General features: G+C 44.3%; 1 protein-coding gene across 2 annotated transcripts; it reads right to left on the bottom strand.

Annotated features, from left to right (window-relative positions):
* Nucleotides 1–1353: 1353 nt before the first annotated feature.
* On the bottom strand, nt 1354–13141 carry LOC106611388 (uncharacterized). Of its 2 annotated transcripts, none has more exons than XR_014378754.1 (4): nt 12857–13141; nt 9995–10199; nt 8394–8450; nt 1354–6536 (listed from the first exon to the last, which is right to left on the bottom strand). XR_014378754.1 is itself a non-coding variant. In XM_014211560.3 (4 exons), exons 1-4 carry the CDS (start codon nt 12860–12862, stop codon nt 6318–6320), a joined length of 450 nt encoding a protein of 149 aa, XP_014067035.1. In that variant the 5' UTR covers nt 12863–13141; the 3' UTR covers nt 1354–6317. The 2 variants fall into 2 exon arrangements, 1 of the variants encoding a protein (XP_014067035.1); XM_014211560.3 differs by having other exon boundaries at nt 10032–10199.
* Between the last annotated feature and the right edge of the window lie 229 nt (nt 13142–13370).

Raw genomic sequence — 13370 nt, 5'->3', positions numbered from 1 at the left:
ATTTAGCAGATGTTATTGCGGGTGTAGCGAAATCCCTTTTTATTTTCTATCTATTACAGAGAAGTGATTAGTAAAACTATACTTTTTTTTCAGATGACCATAGAACCAACCATTATAAATGGGTGCTTCCAAGACAACAAAAGTCAAGAGAAAAACAAATCTGGTCAAATAATGATGGCAGTGATCTTCAGTTCGGAAAGTCTGAGTTCCTGACCGAGTTACCGACTTGGAATTCCGAGTTTAATGACTGTAAAAAACGATTTGTCCCACTGAATTCGGATATTTCCGATTTCCCAGTTGTTTTGAACGCAGCAATAATCCCATTGATAAAGTAGACCTAGCTACTAAATCAAGTAAAGTGACCAAATGTTTTTATTACCTCAAATTTTACGTGGGGTGTTTTGGTTTCACTCTGGGTTGAGTATGCAAACAGAGAGGGGACAAAGTCTGGACTGTCGATGTCCATAGATGCCTCTCCTACAAATAAAGGGATTATTTCAGTGGCTGATAATACCTTGTGTAAGATAGTTTAGCCAATACAACAATAACGCGGCTAAATTAACCTAACGTAATGTTAGCTAACTACTAGGAATGGCAATAATAAAACAGCGTCTTAACTCATCTGTACATAGACTTCAATGTAGTCAATAGATTTTAACTAAATGTCTAACAACAATTTCGTTCCTTATTTTTGGCCAATCTATTTAGATAGTAACTCAGCTAACCTGATATGAAATGAGCACTGTAAAGACGGGCATTCTGAATGAGGTCTCCAGTCCAGTCACTTCTTCTAAATGCTTGCAGCCACAGATGTCGGCGATCGGCTTTAAAACGAGTGTTAGTTGAAGGTATGAAGGTGTGCTTTTTTCCCCACACATTTGTTGGTAGCTACGTGAACAACAATCTAACTGAATGTTCTTCCTGGCCCTGATTGATAGGCGACTTCCTGCAACCAAAAATCGCACGCATCTGTCAATGTTTGTCCTGTAGTGTCATCCAGTGCCGGAGAGTGTTGCCGGTTTCACATGCTAGTCGAAACTATTTAAAATAGATAATACAAATATATTGTATGCTCTGTTTAACAAGTAATACAACAAATACATCAAAAAGAGTCAACATTATTGAATCCCCCGTTTTCAATACTCCAGCACCCTCCTCACCTTTCCGACGACAACGACACTGAGCCTTCTTCTAAAATATTTTATGAGATTGGAGAACACATTGGGAGGAATCTAATACCATTCCTCCATACAGAATCTTTACAGATCCTTGATATCCTTCGTCTGAGCTTATAGACTGCCTTCTTCAATTCAAACGTTTTCAATGGGGTCCAGAGACTGAGATAGCCATTGCAAAATGTTGATTTTTCAAGTTTTATTTGTCACATGCACAAGTACAGTGAAATGCTTAACATGAACTTGCAAGCCCTTCCCAACAGTGCAGTACTCAAAATCAAAATACTATAACAAAAAACAGACACACTAAAAAAAGTAATTAAATGGAAGCTACACTACATGGTCAAAAGTATGTGGACGCCATTCAAATTGATGGATTCGGTTATTTCAGCCAAACCCGTTGCTGACAGGTGTATAAAATCTAGCACACAGCCATGCAATCTCTATAGAGAAACATTGGCAGTAGAATGGCCTTACTGAAGAGCTCAGTGACTTTCAACGTGGCACTGTCATAGGAGGCCACCTTTCCAAGTCAGTTCGTCAAATTTCTGCCCTTCTAGAGCTGCCCTGGTCAACTGAAAGTGCTGTTTTTGAGAAGTGGAAATGTGTTGGAGCAACAACGGCTCAGCAGCAAAGTGGTAGGCCACACAAGCTCACAGAACGGGACTGCTGAAGCACATAGCGTGTAAAAATCGTCTGTCCTCGGGTTGCAACACTCACTACAGAGTTCAAAACTGCCTCGGGATGCAACGTCAGCACAATAACTGTTTGTCGTGCGCTTCATGAGCCGCACACAAGCCTAAGATTACCATGCGCAATGCCAAGTGTTAGCTGGAGAGGTGTAAAGCTCACCACCATTGGACTCTGGGGCAGTAGAAATGTTCTCTGGTGTGATGAATCACGCTTCACCACCTGGCAGTCGGACGGACAAATCTGGGTTTGGCGGAAGGCAGGAGAACGCTACCTGCCCCGATGCAGTGCCAACTGTAAAGTTTGGTGGAGGAGGAATAATGGTCTGGGGTTGTTTTTCATGGTTCAGACTAGGCACCTTTGTTCCAGTGAAGGGAAATCGTAACTCTACAGCGTACATTGATATTCTAGACGATTCTGTGCTTCCAACGTTGTGGCAACAGTTTGGGAAGGCCCTTTTCCTGTTTCAGCATGACAATGCCCCCGTGCACAAATCGAGGTCCATACAGAAATGGTTTGTTAAGAACAGTGTGGAAGAACTTGACTGGCCTGCACAGAACCCTGACCTCAACCCTATCGAACGCCTTTGAGATTAATTGGAACGCCGACTTCGAGGCAGGCCTAATCGCCCAACATCAGTGCCCGACCTCACTAATGCTCGTGGCTGAATGGAAGGAAGTCCCCGCAGCAATGTTCCAACATCTAGTGGAAAGCCTTCCCAGAAGAGTGGAGGCTGTTGTAGGCAAAGGGGGGACCAACTCCATATTAACGTCCATGATTTTGGAATGAGATGTTCGACGAGCAGGTGTCCACATACTTTTGGGCATGTAGGATCAGGATCAGTAATGGCTCGTCAAGAGCAATAGAGTAGGAAGTATCAGTCTCAGGAGAAATTAAAGACCTTTCACTTGTAGTTTACTGCTGCTCTCTCCACTCCCTGTCAGGCTGGGCCATCTCCTCCTGCCCCTGATACATGCTGGCGCTCCCTGTTAGGCCATCTCCTCCTGCCCCTGATACATGCTGGCGCTCCCTGTTAGGCCATCTCCTCCTGCCCCTGATAAATGCTGGCGCTCCCTGTTAGGCCATTTCCTCCTGCTCCTTACACATGCTGGCGCTCCCTGTTAGGCCATCTCCTCCTGCCCCTGATGCATGCTGGCGCTCCCTGTTAGGCCATCTCCTCCTGCCCCTGATACATGCTGGCGCTCCCTGTTAGGCCATCTCCTCCTGCCCCTGATACATGCTGGCGCTCCCTGTTAGGCCATCTCCTCCTGCCCCTGATACATGCTGGCGCTCCCTGTTAGGCCATCTCCTCCTGCCCCTGATACATGCTGGCGCTCCCTGTTAGGCCATCTCCTCCTGCCCCTGATACATGCTGGCGCTCCCTGTTAGGCCATCTCCTCCTGCCCCTGATACATGCTGGCGCTCCCTGTTAGGCCATCTCCTCCTGCCCCTGATACATGCTGGCGCTCCCTGTTAGGCCATCTCCTCCTGCCCCTGATAAATGCTGGCGCTCCCTGTTAGGCCATCTCCTCCTGCCCCTGATACATGCTGGCGCTCCCTGTTAGGCCATCTCCTCCTGCCCCTGATGCATGCTGGCGCTCCCTGTTAGGCCATCTCCTCCTGCCCCTGATACATGCTGGCGCTCCCTGTTAGGCCATTTCCTCCTGCTCCTTACACATGCTGGTTGGGCTCCTCATCCTCTGTGTGTAGTAGTCCATAACAGCTTGGAGGGACGCCATCCTCGGCAGACAGGGTCAATGTTGGGACTGTGTAGGTACCTCTCCATGTCTTCAACAGTGTGAGAGAGGAGCTTCCTGCCCCACATTATCACATGGACGAGAAAGTTCTGTGTACTTTTTACGACAAGCTTCTTCCGGACGTCAGTGCAAGCTTTCCTCTGCATAGTATGGAGACTGTAATCCACATAGAAAGTGATGTCCTTGTCCTCATAGACGATGGTAGCTGGGCATCTGGCCTCAGTATAGCCATTCAGTGCATAGCCATTCAGTGCTTCCAAGATCAGAGTAGATGGATGCTCAGTGAGCCTTTCTCCATACACTCGGTTCCTGGGCGGGAATCCACTTTGGAAGCCTGTTTTTTTTTTTTAGGAAATCACAATTTCCTTCAGTGCCAATTTTCAGGTTCACGGGTCTGCTGTTTGGCCTCCTAGCCCTGACCTCTTAAACGGATAGCTTGAGTGTCAGCTTCTCTATTTCGTCTTTGCATTCAGTCACTGTCTTGGTGTTTTGCGCTAGGTCTGACTATACCTTTGTTGTTTGAGTGGAGATTTGGCCCAATTGTTGCTTATGTGAGGCATTATTTGTTTTGACTAGCTGGTGTGTCCATGTCCAATCTGAGTTGTTTTACTCCCACTGAGTATTCAGTTTCATTTCCTCAACTTTTTTCGGAAATCGGTTTGTAGCATGTTCATAAATGTTTTCATTTTATCTTTGAAAGCATCGCTCAAGTCACCGATCGATTCTCTGATTTCAGAGGAGATAGTATTCTGCTGGTTCCCAGAGCGTAGCGCTGAATGTGGGTTCACCATGGTCGATTAGAGTCTCAGTGGGCAGTTTGCAGTGGAAAGCACAATAATAAATAGTTGCTACATTTAGATTAAATAAATTGCAGCATGTTTTGTGAAATTTATTTGGCTATTTGCGATGGTTTGGTGTAGCTCAGCAACGAGCCGCCATCGCACCTCCAAATCACCTAGAAGCAGTACCTTTTTCTGAATGAATTCAGTCTCTATGAATTCTGCTTGTGTTGTGTACCGGTGTACACACACTATCATTATTAACCCATTGGAGTGAATTCCAGTCAGAGCAGGAAGCTTTCTCCCCTGTGTGCACTTTCTGACATAGAGTTAGTTCGGATTAGAGGTCTTCAAGGGTCCAAAAAGTTGTACCCATTCCTAAAAGGACCTGGGGCGATCCCACACAGACCCGACATGCATAAATCTAATTTTGAAATATAGAGGCCCGTTCCGAATAGACACGAGGACAACTAGACCCATTCCGTATAGACCCGGTCTGATCCGATCAGAATGATAGAAGCAGCAGAAAATAAATGTTTTAAGCTACTTTATTAACCGGAGCTGAAAGGAGCACGAGAGGAGGGAGAGAGGTGCCGCTCTAGCAGGCGGGGGAGGGGACGTACTGTGAGCGAGGGTCATGGGGAGCAAGAGCCAACCAACATGCCGACTTGCACTATATTAGCTGCCATAGCTAGGTTATTAATCATCAAATATGATTACGTAGTACCCGTCTTGACTGCATCAAACGCGGGAGAAGCTAGTTATGCTAGGCAATTTTTTAATTTAACCTTTATTTAACTAGGCAAATCAGTTAAGAACAAATTCTTATTTACGATGACGGCCTAGGAACTGCCTTGTTCTAGGAAATGCCTAGGAAATGCCTTGTTCAGGGGCAGAACGACAGATGTTTACCTTGTCAGCTCGGGGATTCGATCTAGCAACCTTTCGGTTACAGGCCCAATGCTCTAACCACTAGGCTATCTGCCACCCCATTTGAGGCTGAAGTATATGCGCTTTCTCATCCTACAGTTACAAATAACAACTTAATATTCTGAATGAAGTAGCAGCCTACCTGTTGGCTCCTGGTCATTGTTGCCTATAGTTAGTTAAAATAATGTAATTAAAATAATGTAATTAAAAGTTTATCTTCCATTCATTAGATATCTCGTGCCTTTTGCCACACATTGAGGCTCTATGACTGTTGCCTATTGCCGCTTTTATGACTTATGATTGGCCAACAAAAAGCTGCACGCTCCACTCCCGTGAAAAGAAGGAGCAGCAACATAAATCATAACATGTCTCTCTCTCTCTCTACTGCAGCAGTTGAGTTCAGATCTGTACGGGCCCTTCCGGACAAGTCAGTTAAATTACACACACCCGAGACCCATGACAATCAAATCAGGTCTGACCCAGACCTGTAACATTCTTTAGATTTATGGATCCAGATCCGCTTATGTCCCGGATCGGTTCTCGGGTATTCGGGTACAGGTGGATTCGTGAAGACCTCTAGTTCAGATTATGTTTTCACAGTCAAGCAGGAATATGGCTTCTGTCCTAGGTGTGTATTCTCTGGTGGCGTATTAAGTTACTCAGGCTAAAGTAATTCTGCCCACAGACAGAACAGTGGAAAGGCTTCTCTCCTGTGTGCACTCTCTGGTGACTGATTAATTCAGATGTTGTAATAAAACTCTTCCCACAATCAGAGCAGGAGTAAGGCTTCTCTCCAGAATGTCTTTTCTGGTGACGGCGCATGTTACCATGTTGAGAGAAACTGTCCCCACAATCAGAGCAGGAGTAAGGCTTCTCTCCAGAATGTGTTCGCTGATGTTGTTTAAAGTTACTTATAAGAGAGAAACACTTTCCACAGTCAGAGCAGGAGTAAGGTCTCTCCCCTGTGTGAACTCCCCGGTGAGTGGTTAAATGAGTTGACGTTCTGAAGCACTTCCCACAGACAGAGCAGGAATAAGGCTTCTCTCCAGTATGTTTCCGCAGGTGTCTTTCAAGATATGATGGGAATGGGAAACTCTTCTCACAGTGTGGGCAGTGGTGAGACCCCTTAGCTTTTCTTTCTTCATGGTGTTGCTCTCTGGACGTTTCAACTTCAACCTTAAGTTCAGCGTAGTCAGGTCCTTCTCCTGTGTAAATTACAACAGAAAAACAAGTAATTTGCAACAAGCAAGTAAATTACAACAAGCAAGTTATTTGCCTAATTAATAACTGAAGTTAATGCACCTAATCTATTACACAGTAGGATTTACAATACTGCTCAGTCACAACTGGCATCTCTTGCTTTGAAAGTCAACAGCAAAATGAGCCAGTAAACCCTCTCCAGAATGATAGCCTAGCTTCTATTTAGTCTGGATTTTTCACAGTAACTTTCTCAGAAATAATCCTGCTGCAACATGTTGAATAGACATTTCAACTTGTTGGTCCTTTGAGGGGTTGGTTCTGTTTCAGAGTTAGATGTCCGATACATTTCACTGGAGAAGATTAGTGCCGCCTCTTCCTATACGCAAACTACAAGCTGGGCGTAGGGCCCCACAGCCGCCTGGGTTGCGTTTTTTTATACGAACTCAAGTCTGTTGAGATTTATTAAAAGTAGAATACTCAAGGTGTCATTTCAAAATTTGGTAGTGCATTTGCAGTTTTCCACTTATGTAAGTCACTTAATTAGCCCATGTCAGCTAAAATGTTTTAGATTGCTAGGTAAGGTAGTCTAGCCAGATATCTAAACCTTGTAGTAACCATCACCAAATTACAGACCGGGCAGGGTTAAAGAAAAAGCCATATCTCAGACTGGCCAATAAAAATAATAGATTAAGATGGGTGAAAGAACACAGACACTGGACAGAGGAACTCTGCCTAGAAGGCCAGCATCCCAGAGTCGCCTCTTCACTGTTGACGTTGAGACTGGTGTTTTGCGGGTACTATTTAATGAAGCTGCCAGTTGAGGACTTGTGAGGCGTCTGTTTCTCAAACTAGACACTCTAATGTACTTGTCCTCTTGCTCAGTTGTGCACCGGGGCATCACACTCTTTCTATTCTGGTTAGAGCCAGTTTGCGCTGTTCTGTGAAGGGAGTAGTACACAATGTTGTACGAGATCTTCAATTTCTTGGCAATTTCTCGCATGGAATAGCCTTCATTTCTCAGAACAAGAATAGACGGACGAGTTTCAGATGAAAGTTCTTTGTTTCTGGCCATTTTGAGCCTGTAATCGAAACCACAAATGCTCATGCTCCACTAGTCTAAAGAAGGCCAGTTTTATTGCTTCTTTAAATCAGAACAACCGTTTTCAGCTGTGCTAACATATTTACAAAAGGGTTTTCTAATGATCAATTAGCCTTTTAAAATGATAAACTTGTATTAGCTAACACAATGTGCCATTGGAACACAGGAGTGATGGTTGCTGATAATGGGCCTCTGTACATCTATTATGTAGATATTCTATTTTTTAAATATCAGCCGTTTCCAGGTACAATAGTCATTTACAACATTAACTATGGCTACACTGTATTTCTGATCAATTTGGTTGTTATTTTAATGGAATAAAATGTTTTGCTTTTCTTTCAAAAACAAGGAAATTTCTAAGTGACCCCAAACTTTTGAACGGTAGTGTATGTTTTGTCTGTTTAGGGCCCCCAAAAGGTTAAAGGCGACACTGGTTCCCTTGATTCCTGAGGAATAAAAACAATGGGTTACGAGCTTAGCACAATTGTCCACCTCTATCATGGGCCTACATAGCCGTAAAATAAGGTGGTAGGCCATTATTCAATTGTGTTTTTGTTGTAATTTGTGGGGGAAAAATGCATACCCCAGTGACAGGTGAATGCCATTAGCCTGATGGGTGTGCATGTATCATACTCCCTGAAACAAGGCATTCTAAAATTAAATTGCTGAATGATGTCGGTTATGAACGTTGGTTTGAATTCTGGCCAGATTCTCAACTGTGGCTTTAAATGTTCCCATGTGTGGGAAGAAAGAAAACACATACCTTTGAGTAGTAAGACTTTCTGTTCTTCCGTCTCTTCTTTGAGCTCTCCAGACGGCCCTAAGTTGAAGAATAGGGATGTGACAATTGTTTTTTTAAAGGTTTAAACAGTATTTTTTTTTTTAAGGTTTAAAAGATACGACAAAAATAATAAAATTGCATGTACTCATAAGGCAAAAGGGTCCTGCATATGAAAACTAGGGCAATGCAGTTCAGTCTACCGCAGTCATCGCTACTCCGTCCCCGGGTCTCACGGTGCATCCCTTTTCAGATTTGCATTTCACCACCTTCTCCTTTAACTTCTCAAAATATCACCACCATACAGGACTTCGCTGCTGTCGCTTGCCTTTCTCTGACATGTTTCTAACTGTTAACAATGATGACGTAGTGGTGGAGAGTCAACTACAAAAGAATAGATTCGCTTGCACGTCAACTCTCTGTGTCAACTCCCATTTCGGAGTGCCAAGATTCGAGTCAGCTAGAATCCAAAGCGAGTTAGTGAGGGACTGAGAGAGAGGGTAGGGGCAGAGTATAGGCAGGTCAGGACTGAGAGAGAGGGTAGGGGCAGAGTATAGGCAGGTCAGGACTGAGAGAGAGGGTAGGGGCACAGTATAGGCAGGTCAGGACTGAGAGAGAGGGTAGGGGCACAGTATAGGCAGGTCAGGACTGAGAGAGAGGGTAGGGCCACAGTATAGGCAGGTCAGGACTGAGAGAGAGGGTAGGGCCACAGTATAGGCAGGTCAGGACTGAGAGAGAGGGCAGGGGCACAGTATAGGCAGGTCAGGACTGAGAGAGAGGGTAGGGGCAGAGTATAGGCAGGTCAGGACTGAGAGAGAGGGTAGGGGCACAGTATAGGCAGGTCAGGACTGAGAGAGAGGGTAGGGGCACAGTATAGGCAGGTCAGGACTGAGAGAGAGGGTAGGGCCACAGTATAGGCAGGTCAGGACTGAGAGAGAGGGTAGGGCCACAGTATAGGCAGGTCAGGACTGAGAGAGAGGGCAGGGGCACAGTATAGGCAGGTTAGGACTGAGAGAGAGGGTAGGGGAACAGTATAGGCAGGTCAGCCACCAGACAGATAAGAGTCAGAACTGTTCACTAGGACTATCTATCGGTAATCCACATATGTCACAACTTCAGTAAAACAGGACTCTAACATCAATGAATACATTAGGATATTCTAGAGGAAGGGGTAGGCAGGCCAGGGTGAGGGGGAGAGAGGAAGGGGTAGGCAGGCCAGGGTGAGGGAGAGAGAGGAGGTTGTGTCATAACTGCACGGTGATCTAAATTTTGTGTACATTTTTTCTAAACGTTAACGATCCCAATGTTGTTTAAACGTTACACGTCTAGTGAAGAAGACAAATATAAAATGTTGATGGTAAATCAGGTGAGTAGCATGAGACACCATCTAGGTTACCTCTTTCATTGAAACAGGAGAGTGAGCCTTGTCAGTTCACCTGGGCCTAAAGTGATGTAGATTAGATGTGCTGATCTAGGATCAGGTCTCCCCGTCCATATAATCTGATTCATTATGATCTAAAAGTCTAAACTGATCCTACATCAGAATTCCTACAGTCCTACTCTGAGACTGTTAAAACAGCTTTTACCATGATACACAAATGTTTCAATCTCTTCCTCCTTTACTTCATCTTTAATGTTGACATTCAGCCCCAGTGTTTGACTGCAGTCTTCCTGCTTCACTGATGCCATCTCTGGAGCCTGCTGTTCACTCTGTGCTCCACTGTTACAATCAGGACCCTCAGATTTGGGTTCGGTAAAGAACAGCAGCAGACTGGGTTTGTTCTCACCATCCTAAAATAAAGATCAGACACACATCCCAAGGAAAAATATGAATGAAATGTATGACTATTATGTAAAACAATTAACTGCTATTAACTGCTTTCTCCTATAGAGCTCCATTTTTATAGAATAGTCTGCCTACCCATGTGAGAGACACAGACTCAGTCTCAACCTTTAAGTCTTTACTGAAGACATATCTCTTCAGTAGGTCCTATGATTAATTGTAGTCTGGCCCAGGGGTGTGAAGGTGAACGGAAAGGCTGGAGCAACGAACCGCCCTTGCTGTCTCTGCCTGGCCGGTTTCCCCTCTTTCCACTGGGATTCTCTGCCTCTACCCCTATTACGGGGGCTGAGTCACTGGCTTACTGGTGTTCTTCCATGCCGTCCCTGGGAGGGGTGCGTCACTTGAGTGGGTTGAGTCACTGACGTGGTCTTCCTGTCTGGGTTGGCGCCCCCCCTTGGGCTGTGCCGTGGCGGAGATCTTTGTGGGCTATACTCGGCCTTGTCCCGGGATGGTATGTTGGGTGGTTGGCCGGGGGTTTGATCGGATGGGGCCACAGTGTCTCCTGACCCCTCCTGTCTCAGCCTCCAGTATTTATGCTGCAGTAGTTTATGTGTCGGGGGGCTAGGGTCAGTCTGTCACATCTGGAGTATTTCTCTTGTCTTTTCCGGTGTCCTGTGTGAATTTAAATATGCTCTCTCTAATTCTCTCTTTCTCTTTCTTTCTTTCTCTCTCTCGGAGGACCTGAGCCCTAGGACCATGCCTCAGGACTACCTGGCTTGATGACTCCTTGCTGTCCCCAGTTCACCTGGCCGTGCTGCTGCTCCAGTTCCAACTGTTCTGCCTGCAGCTATGGAACCCTGACCTGTTCGCCGGACGTGCTACCTGTCCCAGACCTGCTGTCCCAGACCTGCTGGAACCCTGACCTATTCACCGGATGTGCTACCTGTCCCAGACCTGCTGTTTTCAACTCTCTAGAGACAGCAGGAGCGGTAGAGATACTCTCAAAGATCGGCTATGAAAAAGCCAACTGACACTTACTCTTGTGTTACTGACTTGTTGCACCCTCGACAACTACTATGATTATTATTATTTGACAATGCTGGTCATTTATGAACATTTGAACATCTAGGCCATGTGCTGTTATAATCTCCACCCGGCACAGCCAGAAGAGGACTGGCCACCGTGTTTTTCCTAGCCACCGTGCTTCTACACCTGCATTGCTTGCTGTTTGGGGTTTTAGGCTAGGTTTCTGTACAGCACTTTGTGATATCAGCTGATGTAAGAAGGGCTATATAAATACATTTGATTTGATTTGATATTAGCTGGTACGTTGGACATTTCTCTGGTAATCTCTGATTATAAACATATGCATATCAGAAAAGTGTGAACACTGAACAGATTGTAACGGCTTGTATTTCAGGGTTAGGGCTTCAGGCATACTGTACACAAGCTCTCCAGAACCCAAGGGGATTCAAGGTGGCTTACAGCTGGCCCTTGTCTTGGGTTCTCAGCAGATGTTATGGAGGACAGCTGGCTCCATATGAACTACAATCCTGACGATGTTTTAACATTTAGAAATGTTATTCATCCTCGCTAGTGATCTGGTTTTGGAAATCTTTGGAACTTAAAAGTGTAATAAATAAAATGTAAAATACAAAAGATACACTTACTGTGTGCAGTTTAGCAAAGTTGTACCTGGCTTCGGCACATCCTCTCACCTTGTGCACGCATTTGGACCATTCCACATTTACATCTGGATTGCGTGTGTTTTCAAAATAAACCTAACCTAAATTGCATACAGGAAGTGTATTTTTTGTATTTGAAAAATTATTTCTCTATTATATGAAAATTAAGTCCCAAATGTCTCCAAAACGAGCCGTATTTGCTTTTAGACAGAGCATTTTGCACAGCATCAGGTCATTTGCCTCATAAGGCTAAAGGGGACATCTAGGTGTTTTTACATACACTAGAGTCACTGTCAATTGTATTGGTTTGCACAAAAACCGTCTGTGTGAAGCCAGAATTTAAGTACAATTCTATTTCAAGTTACTGTGCTGGTGGGCAGGACGGTTGGTCATTATGTTCAGGGGGGGATTTGATACAAAATATCTAAAGGATCGTATTATTAGACAAAGTTTCCAAAGGTGGGTCTGTTTTAGACCCACTTCCTCTCTGCTTACCTCATATCAAAATAAAAAAAGTTGTGCTTGTGCCCCACATTAGGACCAAAAAAAATGACATGTGGGGACTTGTATTTCTGACATAAGGTAAGAAAAGATAAAGTGGTTCTACAACAGACCCATGTTTGGAAACTTTGTCTAATAATACGATCCTTGAGATATTTTGTATCAAATTTCCCCCTGAACATAATGACCAACCGTCCTGCACACCAGCACAGTAACTTGAAATGGAAATGTACTTAACTTCTGGCTTCACACAGACGGTTTTTGTGCAAACCAATACAAATGAAGACAACGCTGGTGTACTAATACAGACCAGGCTAGTTACTAAACAGACCCCGGGGACGTCCAGTGGCTCAACGTAAAACTAGGGAATTTGAGTCATGATTGAGGGTTAACTGTACACAACCCATACAACATTTACATTGATTAATACATGATTTACTTTACAGCGGTGTAGTGGGTTATGGATAGCTGCCACTCACCATCATGATTTGAGCAAGCCTTCAGAGATTGACATCAAGAAATACTCCTGACTGTATTTGCTAACTAGCTAGCTAGCTACCGTTAGTAGTTGGTAGAAATGATGTACACTAAATTAACTCATGTGTTCAATCAAAACAAAATCATAAAATTGCATGAAGTTGTGTTGCAGACTAGATGAAGCTCGTTATTTGTACGCTAGCTAAAGGTTTCCGAAATATACAAAATATGCACTTGAAGATACTAAACAAAGAAGCAAGGTAAACTTCCTCATATGTCTTCTTCTGTCTTCATTAGTGACGTTTGGTGACCAACTGCAAGTGTTTACTGCCACCTAACGTCCGGGAGTGTAAATGTGGGTAAATTACCAGTTCCAAATCATACCACCAGAGGGCAATATTGATTTACACCTTATTACGACTACAGACCAATTGTCTTTTGAGTTGTGTAAATTCTGCATCAAAAATGTTCTAGAGTTATTTCAATCATTTCAAGCATTGTCATCAACGGTTCACT

This window comes from Salmo salar, chromosome 09 (genome assembly GCF_965601325.2).
Source record: "Salmo salar chromosome 09, fSalSal1, whole genome shotgun sequence".
In the NCBI taxonomy this organism is placed as follows: Eukaryota; Metazoa; Chordata; class Actinopteri; order Salmoniformes; family Salmonidae; genus Salmo; species Salmo salar.
Note: the sequence above shows the minus strand (reverse complement) of the source record. Positions and strands in the feature narration are given on the sequence as shown.